The following is a 16,713-nucleotide window of genomic DNA, read 5'->3' on the forward strand; positions in this document are numbered from 1 at the left end:
CAGGAGTGCCTGAACAACGGGTATAGCGACTCCCCTCCGCTAGCCCCCCCCCTTAAAATAAAGCGGACGCCAAACCGGACACACGGAGACCCGGGGCCGGTGTCCGCGCGTTGTTGGGGCCGCTTCTATTTATTTTTTTCACTCAGGCTCTATTGGGGCCGCCCGCCGGTGGGGGCCTTCGCGGCGCGTATCCCGGCAGGCAGCGCGCGGGGTTCTCCCTTTCGCCGCCATCTTGGTGCGCAGCCATAGGGGTGAGCGGGGCCGCGGCGGCACCGGGCCGGGGTTAGGGGGGGGTTGCCCCCGCCATCGGGCTGCCGGCGGGTGCGGGGCCCCCGGGGCGTTCCGTCTGGCGCCGTGCGGGGCGAGGAGCGGGCGGGATGGCGCCGATGCGCGGCGGATGGTGTCGGGAGGCCGCCTGAGGCCTGGAGCGGCCGGTGCCGGGAGGCGGCCGAGGGGTCCCCCCGCACCCCCGCTGTGAGGCAGGGGCAGGTTCCGGGGGCGGAGGTGGCGGCCGGGCAGGGCCGGGGGAGGCTGACGGGGTGTGTGTGTGTCGTTCTAGGCCTGCCGGGACCAGGGCTGCAGGAGGACACCATGAGCGGGAGGTGAGTGAGCCGCCCCACGCTGCGGTTACGGCGTGATTTTGGCAGGTTCTGCTAAAAATGGGGCTTTTGCGAGTGTTTGGCTAAAGCTGCAGGCAGTGGGCTGTCCTTTGTACCTGCCCTGGTTTTCCAGGGCAGCTCCTCTAGCCGGTACACCTGAGTATCCTGGGTGTCTGTCAGACCGCCACAATTGGGTCTGCGTTTTCTGAAATCCTTGCCTTGAACTGGTTGTAGCTGTTTGTTTTGTCCCACGCCTGTCAGTAGATTGTTGAGTGTTAATATTAGTTGGAGTAGTCTTGGTATTGATCTTAGTGCTTCATTGATTAATGGAGGTTCTGTAGCCCTGATGTATTCTTCTATAGATACAGGGAGCATTGTGTTCACAGATAGTGGAGGGATTAAAACTGAATCTTAGGGTTTTGTTTTAATATTTATGTGCAGTTTATTTTGTGTAGAAGATAGAACTGGATTATTTACCTTAATACCATCGTATTATGGTTGCTGTATACAGTTGTGACACGGTCATGTTTTGTGGAACAAGCTATCTCATTGCTTTAAGCATATAACACAAACAAGTTTTTGTCATAGAGAATTGTTGAGTTTGTGTCAGTTGTCCAGCACACGTGCACTGAGTTGTAGGCCTCTATTTCTGCCTGTCTGCATAAACTGCAGTTTGAGGCTGCAAATGAATTGCTGCTGATACTTCCTGCTGCAGCAGCTCATGTTTGACTGCAGCACAAGAAAGTCAATGTATGTGGTATACGTGCGTAGACTATTGTCCCAGTTACTTAGCTTTTCTCTTCCTTGAATGTAAAGACTTGCAGTAATTGGTAGAATTGGTAGAACTGTTTTTTTCCTCAGTTAAATTTCTATTGGTGTGGAAATAGTTTTTTCTGAACCAGCACGTTGTTTGGCTTTATCTTTAATGTTTTGGACTGAGTTAATTTGTACATTTTTAACGTCTTCAGGTTGTGGTCCAAGGCCATTTTTGCTGGCTACAAACGTGGCCTCCGAAACCAGCGGGAGCACACCGCCCTTCTGAAAATTGAAGGTGTCTATGCTCGCCAGGAGACAGAGTTCTACTTGGGCAAGAGGTGTGCCTATGTGTACAAAGCAAAAAAGTAAGTCATTTTTACTGCTAAACTAAATCTGTCAACTTCTATGCCAGGTTTTGCAAATGCTGGGGTGTGAGCGGTCTACTTGGGTATCTTTAGATAGAGCAAAAAGAGAAGGAGCTCAGCTTGCAAACAATGTCCATACAGTATTGTTTAGAGCAGTTTCCTTGTTTGTTCTTAAGTTTGAAGTTCTTTGTTGTTTTTTAATTAGTTGACCTATGTGTCCATCATTCAGATCATGAACTTAATGTATAATAATCAGTCACTGTTACAAAGGATGTATTAAAGGGCAAACGGGAAGAAAAGCAACCTTTGCTTGGGTCTGGCAAAAACTGAAGGCAGGTTGATAGAGCAAATAGAGGTGCGATGAACTTGTGTTGAACACTGTTATTGGGATATTTAATGGCAGAATATTTTGTGAAGGTTGGAGAAGTTTATCCTGGCTTTTGCATGTCCATGTCAGAGCACTTCTGCTGTGCTAGCATTGGTGGAGGTCTTCAGAGTGGTTGCTTATTGCCTTCCACTTATTTTTTTTTTTTTTCTTTGAGCATAATTGTTGAGATACAGGAGTTGAGAATTGTCTTGAATAAAACTTATCAGGCTGTTTGTGTGACCAGCATCATTTTGAAGATAACGTGGGTTTTCTTCTAAAGTAGTTGTGGCTGGTCCCAGTGCCTTAGGCTCATGCGTGTGGTGTTTCTGGAGAAATTTTAGAAAAAAAGATGTTTTCTTCAGAATAGAAATCGAGGAGTTCTCAGTTAGATCTTAATAACGATGTTTTCCCTATTAAGCTTTATGGTTTGTTAATACTTCTTTGGAGCTTGTGACAATCTACCAGCTGCAGCACTTACCCCATTTGGAAGGCACGGTGCAATTTGTGTGCTCAGAATCTTTTCTGTTTCCTCAGCAACACCGCAACCCCTGGTGGCAAGCCCAACAGGACACGAGTGATCTGGGGGAAGGTAACCCGTGCCCATGGGAACAGCGGCATGGTTCGTGCCAAGTTCCGTTCCAACCTCCCTGCCAAGGCCATTGGACACAGAATCCGAGTGGTGAGTAGTTCTGGTTCAGCAACGAGGCATTCATTGGCAGCTTTTGGGGTGCATTTTAATCCCCTTGACTGTGAGGGAAAGCCTGAACTCCGATTTTGTTCTGTTGCTGTTGTGTATTCCTTGTGAAGCTAGGAGAGGTTTATTGCTGGCTGCTTTTGCTGAGAGGATTCGTTGTGTTGTGAAGGGTTTTGTGTGCTTGTTCAGGCTGCCTCCAAAGGCTCTTAAAGTTCCTGGACTCTTCAGCTGCCTTGTAAATATATTTTTATTTCTTTTCCTTGCATCTTGTATACGTAATTTTTCTGCTTTTCTGCCCCAGTTCCTATCCAATGGCAAGGGAACTGTGGCATCATTTTTTTTCTCCTACCTCCCAAATGTTTTTAACTGAGGGGCAATTATCTTCCTAGTGATTTTGCCCAGAGAATCATTAGAGGGGGATGTTGATTCTTCATTTGTCTTTCTCCTGTGCCTTAGAAAAAGCACAGTAGGAGCAGCATGGTTAAATCATGAAACCAGACACGTGAAGCCTCTTCCTCTCAGTGAGCTGGAGAGCTGACAGCTGTGGGGGAGCCTGTACCTCTTGTGTAAATGGGGGAGTTGCTTTTATAGCAGTTGAAGAGAAGCTTGTTTAAAATCAGTCCCCTAACAAGGTATCTAATGTGATTCTTTTCTTGTGTTTTACAGATGCTGTACCCGTCTAGGATCTAAATTTTTATTGGAAATAAAATGCAGAGTCTGTTTCATTTTTGTACATTCCTATTTTTATCTTCACCTACTTTGAGGGATTTTATTGTTCTTCAGTGGCATATCAGAGTGTACAGCACAGTGATGTAGTGGCTCCAGACTAGATCCTCAGATGGAGATTTGACCCATGCAAGGCACTTGTACAGCAGACTGCATTCTAAAGGCAAATAACTGGCAGCCCTTACTGTGACCTGTCATTGCCTCCATCGTAGAACGACCGATTTTCAGGGCTGAGCAATAAATGTTTACAACCTCAGACTGTGCACGCAAGTTTTCTACAGGAGAAAGAACGGGAGAAGTATTTCCTTGCCTCCCAGTTAGAGGGAAACCTCTTATACCTGCTGGTTTCCTTCCCAGCCTTACCACAAAGAGTACGTGGGATGGGAAGGATCTTTAAATCAGGATCCCCTGTTACTTTCATGATTTCTTTAACGTTTATTGATCAAAAAGGCAGTGAAAACAGATTGAAGGATACTTAGAAGTCTGAGTTTCTTGGTACGTCTCAAAAAAAATGGGTAATTTTAAGGGAGGTTTCAGGCAGCTGCAGGTTGGCATGGCTACTGCTGATGTCGTAGTCTTCTTTTATTCCCAAAATGACCCCTCAGTACAGGAGGGTGACGGCTGCTGATGCATCACAGCAGTTCAGACACCAGGAAAGCATCTCTGGCTGCTGAGGCAAGTGAGTCACTGCCCTAACCCTCACGCCAGTGTCTTCTTTTTTCCCACCTCACGAGTGAGCTTCCTTGGCCCTGCTGCTTTTATGTGGCGGGTCGGTGTTTCATAAATAGCCTTCCCTTCTGAAGGAGATATAGATAGAATACGTTATTGGGTAAATTACTTTGTTTGTGAAATTCAAATTGTTTGAAGCTGGCTCCTGTCATCTGGTTTATAAATTATTTCTCTAGATATGCTTCAAGCACTAAAAACAGTTTTGTCTTTGCTTTGAGGTTATGAGAACACGTGTAGCTTTTACATGGATGGAGGGAAACTGGGCAGCTTAGGGGGTACTTGGGTCAAGCAGGGCTTTATTCTTAGAAATACCAAGTTGTACATGTAGGATTCAAAGAAGGGCAGGTGGAACATAAACTGAATTTCCAGGTTGGGGCTGTACCAGAGGTATGAGGAGAAAACTAACAGGCAAATCAGATTGTGACAGCGTGTGGGTCAGACTGGTCCCTGCTGGGTGTTTGGCTTCTGCTGAAGAGAAGGTAATTGAGTGCTGCCACTGAGTTAATCTTTGTGTCAGAACTCAAGTCCAGCATTCATCTGGCCCTGCCAAAACCAGTGTTTGGTTGTACGTAGCAGTTGCAGGTGATGGAGATGCCAACGTGACAGCCCCCACTGCTGGATTTTGTCCAGGATCCATTTGGCACAGTTAGTGTACCAAACTACAGCAGATGGAGAGGGTGAAGGAGGAAGGAAAGGAGGCGATTTGGCCACATCTGATTTTTATGCAGTGGCAAGCCACCACTTTGAAGCAGTTCATGCAGTGAGACCCTCGGGAAGGTGAGGAACCTCCCCTGTGTGCCAGCTGTGCTGGTGGCGATCCGTCCTGAGGAGCAGGGGAGGCCAATGTGATGCTTTGTGACCAGGTTCCAATACGGGAGGGAGGATGAGCTGGGCTTCACAAGCAGTGTGATGTGGGAATTAAAATCATGTCCCAAGGAAGGACAGACACTGAGCACATCTCTGTGTGCAGCCTGCAGGGAAGGGCAAGGCAGGATCCTGAGGATGTCTCAGCTGCCTGCTGCCACAAGGGGACACTGCTCCCACAGCCTCATGCCATCCTGCTCCAAAACCCTGATTTTGCTGCATCAAAGCTGAACAACCTCCCTCAGGAATCTCCTGCCAAAAATCACTGACTTTCTGCTTTGCATGAAATGAGATTGGAGCAAGCGATGTCCCCTGGAAGCCTGCTGGGCTGGTTCAGCTGCAAGCAGGGAGTGAGTCAGAGCAGGACTCACAGAGCTGCCTCTGGGCTTCAGACTGTCCCAGCACTGGCACAGTGAAAGAAACCCAGGTGTGAGAGCTCAGACCGTGCTTTTCCAGAAGAGCAAGGCCCAGTTGAGTTACTGGGATGAGTGGTCTCGAATCGGTGTCACTGTGGAAGCAGTAGATAATTTTTGTCTTTAAAAACAATGGCCCATATAATAGCTCAACTCACATCCCATCCTTTTTTGGGCACGACAAGGCACCATTGCTAGTTCTGCTTTTCTGTGTTGGGACTTTAAATGCATACCTTTACTCTACCTGTACCCTTACCTTTACTCTACCTTTACTCTACCATGCTGGTACTTTGCAGCCTCTTGGATGAGGTTTTGGTTCTGTGGAAAAAAAAAAAAAAACTTTAAAAGATAGGGAGGAAAATGACCTTGTCTGGTTGTTTGGATGTAATTGTAACACACTTGACCTGATTTGTGTGTTGTGGAAGAGTCCTTCCGTGAGCAATCAGGCATCTTGAGATAAAGCCCCACCTTTTTTTAGTGTCCACTTTCTGTTTTGGTTCAAGCTAAAGCAGAAATTACCTCCCTCGAGTCAACACAAGATGCTTTATGTGTGCTGCAGGCGGTTTGTCACTGTAGAAAGTTTGGCTTCAAAAGACTCCTCATCAGCACGTTAGAGCATCCTTAAAGCACGTAACCATGATGGAATCCTGTGCCTCTACTATCTGCTGAAACATCCAAAAGCTGGCTAGCCACCCAATTTCAGGCACAATTTGTGTGTCACTCAAGTGTCTCCTGTCAGCACGTTCCTGCCATATCCAGGCACTTTGTGTGGCGATGCGTGGCACTGCCAAGCGCTGCTCGTGGGACAGAAGCTGTGAAGCACCAGGCTGATAAATCTGGTGAGGGCTGCAGGTCTCTTCCCAAGGCAGAGAGAGCGACCTGCTCTGCTCAGCTGGCATCACACACTGCAAGCAGCAGGGGTCATCTGTCCTGTGGGCTCCTGGTGTGTGAGCATCTGATTGCCACCTCCGAAAGAAGATCTTCATCAAAATGGCATTCAAACCAAGCTTTGCCTCTTTCTGAAAGAAAACTTTGGTAGCCCTGCTCCTTACTGATCCAATGCATCGTGCCTACGTGCCAGGACAAAGTCCAAACGTGTGTTGGGGCAATCAGGTAGGGTGCCAGGAGGGAACCTTGCCAGCTGGCTACCTGTGGCCCCTTTCAGGGCTCAATGGAGTAAAAGCAGGCAGCTCCAAAACATCCCACTCTGCCCATTGGAACAACTCCAGCCTGGGGAGCTGATGGACCTGTCCTTCGTGGCTCAGGTCCTGTCATCAAACCCATGGCCACTAGGTTTCGAGGCTGGGAGCACAGGGACAGTGGCATGGTGGTAATTTCTTCCTTGGCTCTGGCAGGGCCCAGGTATCACTTGACCCTAAGCAAAAACCAAAACAAGCAAACAAAAACCAGGATTTTGTCTGTATCGGAAGAAACTGGTGATGGGAGAAGCTTCACCAAACAACTGATGGCAAAGTGGGGTTGGGAAATCTTTGGGCTGGAAACCTGCTTGGGGTACACGTAAATAGAAAGGAAAGATAAGAAGCCTTTTTCCTGTCCTCTCTCTGCTCTCTTTAGATGAGAGGTAAATCATGGTAAATGCATCTCCTAAGGGGCCTAATCCCACAGATCTTTGGTCTTGCTTAGACGTTGAGGCACTCCTAATATAAAGGGTATATCTATTTCTCTGGACAAAGCATCCTCTCTTCCCCTTTTGAAGTCCAAAATGAAGAAATGATGTGTTTGCCCTGAACAGGCATGGGCATATATAAGAGGTGCAATTGCCCTGCCTCATTTAGGGCAAGCTGTAGAGATTTCCTACAAGCCTTTCTGTCAGATTGCTGTCTGAAGGCAAAGGGCAGAGTGTCGGGCCTTGTAAACACATCTGGCTTTCTGCTCGGCTGCCTGCCAGAGCTCTGAAGTCGCTTTGCTGGGGACTGCCAATAGTGCTGAGCTGACGGCTGCCTCTGACCCGCGTGAGCTCTATCTCTTTAAGTAACACAAGGGGAGATAAAGGTGTATTTGCTGTAAGATCTCGCCTCTGTTAATGAGTAAGGAAATGTAAACGCGGTTGTTTGGGTATTGTGGGTGACATTCACCTTTCCAACCAGCCCCCTCTGGCAATGGTAGATGTGTACCCAAAATTAACCATACAATTGCAGAGGCCACAAAGAACAGCTCCATCCGTTCCCAAATATTAGTTTTTGGGTGACTGTGCTGGCAGTTTAAACGTCAGGGCCACCGAGGAGAAATAGCCAGCAGTGCTTGTTCTGGGCTCAGCTGGGAAGAGCCCTGTGGTTTTTCCTGTACCCTCCCCACAAGAAAAAAATTCATCACCCAGGGAGAGACCTGCCGAAAGCCCCCTTCCCGAGGTATTTTGGGGTCTCTGTGTGAGCCACTGGCATGGCACTGGTTGAGAAGAGCCTTGCGAGACCGATGCTGTGGTGGTCTTGGCGCATCAGGTGGGGTGTCGCTGGCTCTGCCACGCTGCAGGCTGTGCCAGCAGTGTTTTGGCAGGCTGGCGTGCAATTTTAACGTGCCGTGGGGCTGGTTTGCAGGGAGCGTCCCACATCCTCAGAGCAAACAGGTCTGGGTTTCCCCTGGTCCAGCTTGCCAAAGCAGGAGCCTTTCCTTGGCTTGGTGCTTGCAGGGAGGAGCTCTTCAGACGTCTTGCTGTACAAATCCCTCCCTGGAGACCTTCTGCTTGTGGCTGGTGTCTGGAGAACTCCTGGTATGAGCTCCATACCCAAAATTCTGTAAGAGGGGAAGGTGTGAACAGAAAAACCCCAGGGCTGTGGGCTGCTGGGGACCTGCACCTTCCTGGTGCCCCTGCTGCTGCTCCTGGCAGAGCTCCTGTTGCTGACTGCACCCAGGGCTCTTCTCCCCCAGATAAAATGCAGGGCCATGAGCAGGATTCTGACCAGATGAGAGGAGATCCTCGTAAATGCAAAACCTGGGCAACGTTAAAGCCAGACCTGGGTGTTGAACCGTGTCCGACTGTAGCCCTGGCACGCTGACATCTGCTCTCAGGATCCCCATGCTGGTGCGGGAGTGTAGCCTCTTGCAACAGACCCTGATCTTTGGCAGAGGAGCCTAATCCCCCTGGTTTATCTCCCCCAACCTGGTTATCAGCACTAGTCAATGAGTAAGTTACTTTTACTAAGAGTTAGGGCAGAAAGTCTCTCTGAAACCCTTGCCCAGGCTGTCCAGCCCCATGGTGCTGGTGTGGGGCAGCGTTTCCTAAACCTTTTGTAGCTGGAGCACGCTTTTTCCTGGCTTAAAACTGGTGGCACAGAGCAACATCCCTGAGCTGCCCCACCTCAGCTGTGCCTGAGGAGCTGCTGGTGGCCAAGGGGACAGGCAGGGAGCGGGCAAGGTGGCTTTTTGGGAAGCACAGACCCCAGGTGGCTGGGTGGTGCATGAATTTCTGCTCTGCTTCCATCCTCGATGCTCTGGGGCCTCCATGCCCCACAGAGGTGCTCTGCAAGGGCAGCTGCCTGCTGCTGGCACCTCCAAGCCCTTCCTTCCCCATTAAATGGGGAGCTATTAAATACTTTTGTGGAGTCTGGGACCCGCTTCTGATGTGGAATAGGGAAAGCGTTCACCATGTGTGCTGCAGGTCGGAGCTTCCTGGTTCACCTACAGGCGTGCCAACTCGTGGCCTCTTCCCTGTGCTGGGGCTGTTAAACATGTGCCAGCACTGAAACCCTAATTACAGCCCCGCACTTACCCCCGCAAGCATCCCGTGCTCCCATGGGACGTGTCCCAGGGCCGGTGGGGCTCAGGGGCTGTGTTTTGTGCTACAGGGGGGATGCAGTGTTTGCAGACGGGGAGCAAAAGGGGAATGCGTGGGAAGGGACCCCGAGGTGCAGCATGTGGGGTGGGGTCGCAGCTCGGCTTTGGGGTGTTTCTGGGGCTTTGTGCTCGTGCATGAATTGGCGAACCTGCGAGCTGTGGGGTGGGTATGGGTATGGGGTGCTGACCGTTCCCCACGGCGTGGTGTTATCGGGGTTATAGCACAGCCAGCTGTGGGCTACAGCCCAAGGTGCCCACGGAGGCCACCCCACCACCGCCCCGGGGGGCGCATTACACGCGTGGGGCGTGCAGTCACCCCCTCATCTATCAGGGTCGCTATGGGGCCAGCCCCTTGCGGAGCTGCGGGGCCGGGAGGCGGGCCGGGGGGGGGGGCGGTGCATTGCTGCGGGCCGGGCTCCACGGAGGTTGGGGAGGTTGGGGAGGAGGCTGCGGAGGCTGGGGAAGAGGCTGCAGAGGATGGAGGCTGCGGAGGAGCTGCGGGAGCTGCGGGCGCTGGTGGAGCGGGCGGGCGGGCGGCGGGCGGTGCTGCTGGTGGCCGAGGTGGCCGAGGGAGCCCCGGTGGCTTCCACCTTGGCTTCGTTCGCCCGAGATTTGCTGGGAGACGAAGCTCCTCCGCTACCGGCACCGACCCCGGGCTGCCCGTCCCGTTCCCGGTGCCGGTCCCGGGGTGAAGGAGGGCGGCGGGCGCTGTCGGCGGGGCTGCTGCTGGTGCTGTGCCGAGGAGGGGCGGCGAGGGGCCGAGGGAACCGAGCACGGCTGCGGGAGGTGGTGCGGGACGTGCGGGGTCGCCTCCCCTCGGGGTCGCCGCCCGCCGCCGTCGTCGGTGTCCTCCTGCCCGGGGGGGACGGGGAGGATGCGGCGGTGCTGGACGCCACCCTCCGCCGCCACTTCCCGGCCCCGGGAACCGTGCAGGGGGCTCGTTACAGCCCCGGGAGTCCCGCAGCTCTCCGAGAGTGCCGTGCCGCAGCCTGCCGAGCTCTGCGAGCAGCCCTGCAGCACCCCGCAGGTACCGGGGGTACAGGGCACAGGGTGGGCATCCCGCCCGGGTGGGTCAGGGTGCCGTGTGGTGCTTCCCATCGGGGTCTGTTCCACCCCTAAGGGATGCCATCCCAAGGAGAAGTGCTGCTTCTCAATGGGATTTGCTCTGTTGGCCGGTGGGATCAGGCCCTCCTCAGTTGGACCTGGCTCTCCGCCACAGGAGCTGCGGCATTGCGGGGAGATCTGCCCCTCTCCGGGGAGATCTGGCTGTTCCCAAAGGGATCGGCTTCATGCTGGTGGGGTCTGAGCCTTCCCGATGGGATCTGCCCCTTCCTGGTGGGGATCCCAGCCCTGGCAGCTTGGGAAGCACAGAAGGCAGCGCTTGGGTGGCAGGGATGTGGCAGGTGGCGGCTGTGACACGGTGGCACACCGTGCTTACATCCAGGGGATGGGGGCTTGGGGTGCTGCCCATGTCTCAGGTCCTGCAGGAGGAAAGTGCTTGTGTCGGCTTCACGGAATGAGATGGAACAAGAAAGTGTTTGGGTGTAAAACCACACGCTGTTGGTGGCCACTGTGAGCACCGTGAGGCTGGCAGGATGAAAGCTGGGTGTCACCGGGACCTTGAGGCGAGAGGCGAGGCGTGGTTGTGCGCAGGCACAGGGCGCTGGGCAGCTGGGCAGGCTCTGCCCCATGGCAGCCACATAAAAAAAAATACAGACTCACGTTAATCTTAGACACTGCTTGTCTTGGGCTGTTCCCCTTTCTTCTTCCTTCTTTTCATTTTTCCCACTTTTCTCTTGCTCCACTTCATGTCCTGGTGCTCCAGCGTTCTGCTCTTTCTGGGCCCTGCCCCTGAGGGGTCCCACTGCATCCCCCTGGGACCTGCTGCATCCCCCTGGAGGGTGTGGGGCTGTCTTCTGCCAACCCTTTGTGCTGAGTCAGGCTTGTTCCCCTTTCCATCTTCTCTCCTCCTGCCGGCTTTCTCTTTCCTCACATTGTTCCCACTGCAAGAATTCCTTCTGGTGATCTCCCAGATGCCAGTGCTCCCTCCAGTTCTGCTCTGGTGGGACAGCAGCTGCAGAGGCAGAAAACCATCCCTGCCTGTCACCTTTTTCCATCTTTGCACCGTGCTGGCGCTTGCCTCAGAGCTCACATCTTTGTGAGTAGCTGTGGATTTGTGCTCCGTGCAGCAGTGGGGTTGGAGAGCGGTGGAGAAAGAGGAGCAGAAAGCCTGAGCAGGCGCTGCCAGCAGCCTGTTTGTGTGTGCTTTGTACGTGTTGTGGGTAGGAGGACTCAGCTTTAATTCACCTCTGACAGTGCTCTTAGTCATGTAAGTGTGCCATGGCCTGCGTTTGTGATGAGGATGCTCCTCAGCTGCAGGGTCGGCTTCTGTTCATGCCCCTGTGAGCCCTACGTACCGAAATCTCCACGTGGCTCCTGCTGTGCCACTCCGGAGAGCTGGGGATGTGGCAGTGCCAGCCACATGGAGGAGAATTTGCTTCAGTGTGGCCTGGGCTCCGTCACCCTGTGGCCTTCCCCAAGGAGAATGATATGTTTAGTGTAGTGTGAGGGAGGAATGTGTGAAATATGGGCCTGGGGGTGTGGAGCGCCCTGCAAAGCAGGTTCTAGGGGTGCCACGGAAAGATGTCATCAGTGGGGGCTGAGCTTGTCACAGTTCCCTTCTCAGCTTTGAATTTTCCCTTCTCAGTTTTGAAAGGGGCTTGTGCTAAGCTGACAAAAGTTGCTCTTGCATCTGAATAAGCATACTGGGAGGAACACAGAGCATCCACGTTTGTTGCCAGTGGTGTAACTTGTAAGGCTGTGTCCGTGTGCTTGTGCCCTTTTTATTTCAGACCAGCCTCAGTGCCCCTTCCTCACCCAGCACATCACTGCCTTGCCCAGGAAAGCCACCCTGGAGCTGAGCCCCTTGCTGGGAAGGTCCCAGGCTCTTCTCATTGTATGGTGGAGCTGGGATGGGAGCAACAACGGGGCTCACGTGCCTCGGGTCTCAGCAGAAACGAGCCAGGTGCCCCAGAGTGTGCAGAGCCCCCAAGGTCTGTGAGGAGGGGATGTGTTTGTGGCTGCAGGTTTTGGTTTGTGGACGGCTAGGGCTAGGAAACAGCGGCTAATGTAAAGCTTTTGGTGTTGCAATGGTGTGATAAGACGAAGGACGCTGAAACGGTTTATCATTTGTCACCGGGAGATAAGATCTGATTAGGAGGTGAAAGGCTGTGAGGCATTTCAATGGGGATGCTGAGCTGCTGCTCTTGGAGACCGTGCAAAATTGTTGTAGTGTTTGCAAGCCTTCATGTTATAGTGAAACACTCCAGCAGCTTGTGAGCTGTGACCTTCATTGTCCTCCAGAATAAATGCTGTATGTGGATGGAGGCCACATGCACTCTGCACCTTGCAGGCATTACAGCTTTAGTTTTTTGGTGTCCTGCAGGCCCCTGCTCCCTGTAAGGTTGCTGAATAAAGGGGGGAGCAGTCAGTAGGTCGAGATGGCAGAAGCCGTGTGGTAATATAAAAAAAAACTTCCTCCTGAAGGAGTGCTTTAGGTGTTTTAGTCCTCAGGACCACCACGTGAGCTGGCTGAGCCCCTGCCAGGTTTCTCTTCCTGGGCCACCAGTGCCTGCCCCATCCAAAACAGCGTCTGCTGGGGTAAACGAGCCCTCAGGGTGGGTTCTGGCAGCCCTGTGGCACAGTGGGGACAAATTTCCAGGCACTGGAAGCCTGGGATGAAGATTTCCAGGAGCTGCCCTGTGCTTTTTGGCAAGGAGGGCCCTGGTTTTGCTTCTGGAGGGGGTGAGTTGGGAGGTGGGGGGAGCACGGCGCTGACGCAGCACTGTCCTGAACTGGTCTTCTCTGGTTTGTCCAGAAGAGGAGAAGGAGAGGGAGAGGTGGAGGCTGCCTGCCTTCCTGCCATGCACTTCTTGGAGCCGGAGGAGCCGGAGAAAAGGCCACGTATCGAAAGATGCAAACAACGTTCATGAAGGTATGCCCAGCTCCCGCGAGGGCCTTGTACTCCTGCTGTGACTGCTGGAGGTTCCCCACTGACTCCCTGGTGATCCTCATGCCCACACCCCTTGCTGGTGGCCTCCTGAGGCCATTTCCAGTTCCAGACATCTCTTCCCTGGCTCAGGTTTGGCCAGAACCTAAAGATACCTGGCAGCTGTGTCTTCGGGCCTTTCACTTGTCTAAATAACGCCACGCTGGGTGCCCAGCTATGTCCCTGCACTGCTGGGCTCAGCTGCGTTTTGCAGGAGATCCTGATGACACGACTGCTCTGCATCCACACAGTGAATTGGAAGCATCACCCCAATCTTACATGATGTTTTCTGCAAATACTGCTGAGAGCAGTGCTCCCAAACCACTTGGTTTTGGGGCTGGCGGGGATGAGCAAGAGGGCAGCCAGCCCTGGGCTCACTGAGTCAAAGGAAATTGTCCAGGCGTGGTGCAGAGATCCATGCTGCTGCATGGAGTGTGTGAGCAAGGGGGTCCTCTGTAAAAAACACGAGGGTCTGAGAAAACAACTAAAATGGCCAATTTGTGCAGCTCTGAGCCAGCTCCTCTAGGGGAAGACAGCGGCTCAGAAAATTGATGTGCCTGGTCTTGCAGTCGATGCCAGGCAGGCGAAGCCTGATACCTGCACAGAGCACTTTGAGGTTGCTGAGTCTGCAGGAGTCCGTGGGGCTGTCTGCAGGGATGCTGCTCCTTTGCTCATGGGTCACCTCTGCTTGGTGAAGTGATGCTGAGTTTGCAAAACAAAATGAGAATCCATTATGAATAAAACAAACAACAGCTGTGCTTAGGTTGTGAGAATACAGCAATTGCTTCATGCCTATGCTTTATTTCCGTGTTGGTTTAAGTTGCAGCTTGCACAAGGAAGGGTTTCCCACCCAGCTCTCCCTTGACCTCTCTTTGCTCTTTGCAGGTGACCAGCAGGACCCCCAGGAAGTGGCTCTGACCAGCCTGTCTCCTAATGGAAACTACGAAGAAGCTGCTGGAGGCACGGGCACCTAGAGCTGCGGGGCATCCGGCGCGATCCCTGTCCCGGTCCTGCCTGGCTGGTGTGGAGCAGCAGGAGGAGGAGCTGCTGTGTGCCTGCTCAGCCTCTCCTCGCAGAGCCCACCGCTCCCAGGAGATGCTGGAATTCACCAGGGTCTTCCACGGCTGCCAACAGCCTCCGAGGTCCATGCCAGAGCCACCCCGTGCCCTGCGCCCTGCTGCCTTGGGGTGCCTGCTGCTGGTGGACACTGGGCTTTGGAGAAGCCCTTTGGGAATGGACCCTGGGCGAGGTGACGTGGGGACTTTGGGTGTCAATCTGCATGAAGAAAGGGGAATGCTTGCTAATTTAGAGCAGGGCTGGCCTCCCAGGCAAACAGAGCCTGCTGCCTTGTTTTCGTGCTTTATCACTGTTTTGAAGTTCCTGTCCTCTCTCTGATCAAGAAAAAAAAAAAAAAGGAAAAGACAACACAGTGGCATGGAGACTGCGGTGGGACTAAATATGAGGCCTTGGCCAGCTGAAAAGGCTTAGATGTAGATAAGCCATGTGAAGAAATGTTTAAGCAGTTCCAAAAGGCTACCCGTAGTCTGTGGAGCAACAAAATTGCAAGTCCTTGGTTTACGGGGAATGTATAATGGTGAAATACCTGTTTCATGCTTATTTTAATGCCACAGAAAACGGGTCTTGGTTTGCTTTCGGCACAAGCTGCTGGGCTCTGTTTGCTCCTGGCTGTCCCTTTGGATTTCACCCTGCTCAGGCCAGAAGCTTCAGCCCCTCACATCCTGCCTCCCTGTTCCCTGCTGGATGGCGGCAGTGTGTCCTCCCTGGGTGTCCGTCTGTCTTCTTTCTCACTTCTTTTTCCCAGTGGCAGCAGAGCACCTGCGGTACTGCCGGCACCAGCCAGCACTCCCCTCCAGCAGCGTGCCTTGGGATTTTCTCTAGCTCTTCCCCAAAGCAGGGGCTGGGTTTGTTACCCGACTCATGACCGTCTGCAGTCTTTCCGTGCCTCAGTCTCCCCACCAGCAGGATGGGGATGGTGACGCCTTGCCTACCTCACCAGGGTGACGACGGTAACGCTGGGGTTAGAGTCGTTGCCCTTTGTGATGGTGCTGCTCTGCCCTTTGGGCTGGGAGTGGAAAATCTTTGTTTTCTTGCAGTATTTGGCCTTTGCCACCCGGAATGTACCAATGAAGAAGCGACCCACTACAGATCTGCAGTTAAACCTCAGTGTTACAAATCCAATGGATTTATTTGCTGGTAATTTATAGGTAAATCATTGCACATTTCGCACTGAAATTTCCATTGAAACTGATGAAGTGCGAGTGATTTAGAGAGGTGTGAGTGGGAATGTATCTGACCCCAAGTATTTCTTTTCCTTTGGCTGAGGAGTGAAGCAACTTTTTATTTTTTTTTCCTGCGTTAAGTGGGTACATGATGGTGCTGCATTAAATTTTACAGGTTTAATTGATTTCATAATTTAAGGGCTCTGTTATTCTAAGTGTTTGCTGTAACGAATAAAGACGTTTCATTTCTGAATTACAAAGTGCTCGTTTCCTATAGTGTTGTCTTTAAAATCATGTTATACACGGATTCAATGATGTTTCTCTACATTTAAATAAAACGAGTGTTAGGAGGGAATAGAAGTGACCCCAGTGTATGGAACCCAGACCAGCTGAGGCGGGTTGCTTGCTTCTTTGTAGTGGGGAAGGTTGGAGGCAAGGAACAGCAGCTGCCTACGAGGAGCAGAGCTGGCCCTCTCCTGCACCATGGGTTGAGCTCTGGTACTTCTCCTTAATAACTTTCACCACAGCCATAGGTTTCTCAGAGGAATTCAAGCCCAGCAGAAAATATTTTTTCCTATTTGGCAGAAAACCAACGCTGCCCATTTGGACACCGCTGCCAAGGTGGATTTCTGTAGGACAGCCCCAGCAGCCTGACCTGCCCACACAGGGTCCTGGGCTGGGGCTCAGGAGTGGTGTGGGAAATAGGGCTGCTGGGGGAGGGATGGGGAAGGGGATTTGGGTAATTATTGGGGAAGGGTTGGGGAAGAGGACTGGGGGAAGGATGGGTGGGATGGGGATTGGAGGAAGGGGATTTGGGGAATTACTGCGGAAGGATGGGGAGAAAGATTGGGTTAATTATTGGGGATGGGGATTTGAGTAATTATTGGGGAAGGATGGGGGGAAGGATTGGGGGTAATTGTTGGGGATGGGGATTTGGGGAAGAAGGTTGGGGGAAGGACGGAGGGGAAGGACTGGGGGAATTATTAGGGAAGGATCGGGGAAGGGGACTGAAGAAAGGATGGGTGGCAAGAGGACTGGCGGAAGGCTTGGGGGAAGGGGATTTGGGTAATTTTGGGGGAAAGACGGGGGGAAGAATTGGGAGAATTATGGGGGAAGGGGA

General features: G+C 52.5%; 2 protein-coding genes and 1 long non-coding RNA gene across 4 annotated transcripts; 2 read left to right on the forward strand and 1 right to left on the reverse strand.

The window, feature by feature from the left end:
• The first annotated feature begins 1 nt into the window (after position 1).
• RPL35A (ribosomal protein L35a) lies at positions 2-3,506 on the forward strand. 2 transcript variants are annotated; one of them, XM_084529092.1, is made up of 5 exons: positions 2-235; positions 560-602; positions 1,568-1,720; positions 2,622-2,766; positions 3,448-3,506. In XM_084529092.1, exons 2-5 carry the CDS (start codon positions 592-594, stop codon positions 3,469-3,471), a joined length of 333 nt encoding a protein of 110 aa, XP_084385218.1. In that variant the 5' UTR covers positions 2-235; positions 560-591; the 3' UTR covers positions 3,472-3,506. The 2 variants fall into 2 exon arrangements, with proteins under 2 accessions (XP_084385218.1, XP_084385217.1); XM_084529091.1 differs by having other exon boundaries at positions 59-251.
• LOC311441227 lies at positions 3,462-7,125 on the reverse strand. The gene is made up of 2 exons (XR_014695848.1): positions 5,781-7,125; positions 3,462-5,746 (listed from the first exon to the last, which is right to left on the reverse strand). It is a non-coding gene; the product is annotated as an uncharacterized lncRNA (long non-coding RNA).
• A 2,642-nt stretch (positions 7,126-9,767) lies between these two features.
• Positions 9,768-15,840, forward strand: LOC311441225 (uncharacterized protein C2orf72 homolog). Its single transcript, XM_084529090.1, has 3 exons — positions 9,768-10,332; positions 13,183-13,299; positions 14,239-15,840. The coding sequence occupies exons 1-3, from the start codon at positions 9,783-9,785 to the stop codon at positions 14,325-14,327; spliced, it is 756 nt and encodes a 251-aa protein (XP_084385216.1). The 5' UTR covers positions 9,768-9,782; the 3' UTR covers positions 14,328-15,840.
• The last annotated feature ends 873 nt before the right edge of the window (positions 15,841-16,713 follow it).

The sequence above is a fragment of the Aythya ferina genome, assembly GCF_964211825.1.
Source record: "Aythya ferina genome assembly, chromosome: 9".
NCBI classification, from domain to species: domain Eukaryota; kingdom Metazoa; phylum Chordata; class Aves; order Anseriformes; family Anatidae; genus Aythya; species Aythya ferina.

What these genes read in the sequence shown, in the direction of transcription:
- RPL35A (XM_084529092.1), top strand. An exon ending in TATGTGTACAAAGCAAAAAA is followed by an intron (nt 1,721 to 2,621) that starts GTAAGTCATTTT and finishes CTGTTTCCTCAG; the next exon opens with CAACACCGCAACCCCTGGTG. An exon ending in TTGGACACAGAATCCGAGTG is followed by an intron (nt 2,767 to 3,447) that starts GTGAGTAGTTCT and finishes TGTGTTTTACAG; the next exon opens with ATGCTGTACCCGTCTAGGAT.
- LOC311441225 (XM_084529090.1), top strand. Translation starts at nt 9,783, where the DNA reads ATGGAGGCTGCGGAGGAGCTGCGGGAGCTGCGGGCGCTGGTGGAGCGG. An exon ending in AGCCCTGCAGCACCCCGCAG is followed by an intron (nt 10,333 to 13,182) that starts GTACCGGGGGTA and finishes TGGTTTGTCCAG; the next exon opens with AAGAGGAGAAGGAGAGGGAG. An exon ending in TGCAAACAACGTTCATGAAG is followed by an intron (nt 13,300 to 14,238) that starts GTATGCCCAGCT and finishes TGCTCTTTGCAG; the next exon opens with GTGACCAGCAGGACCCCCAG.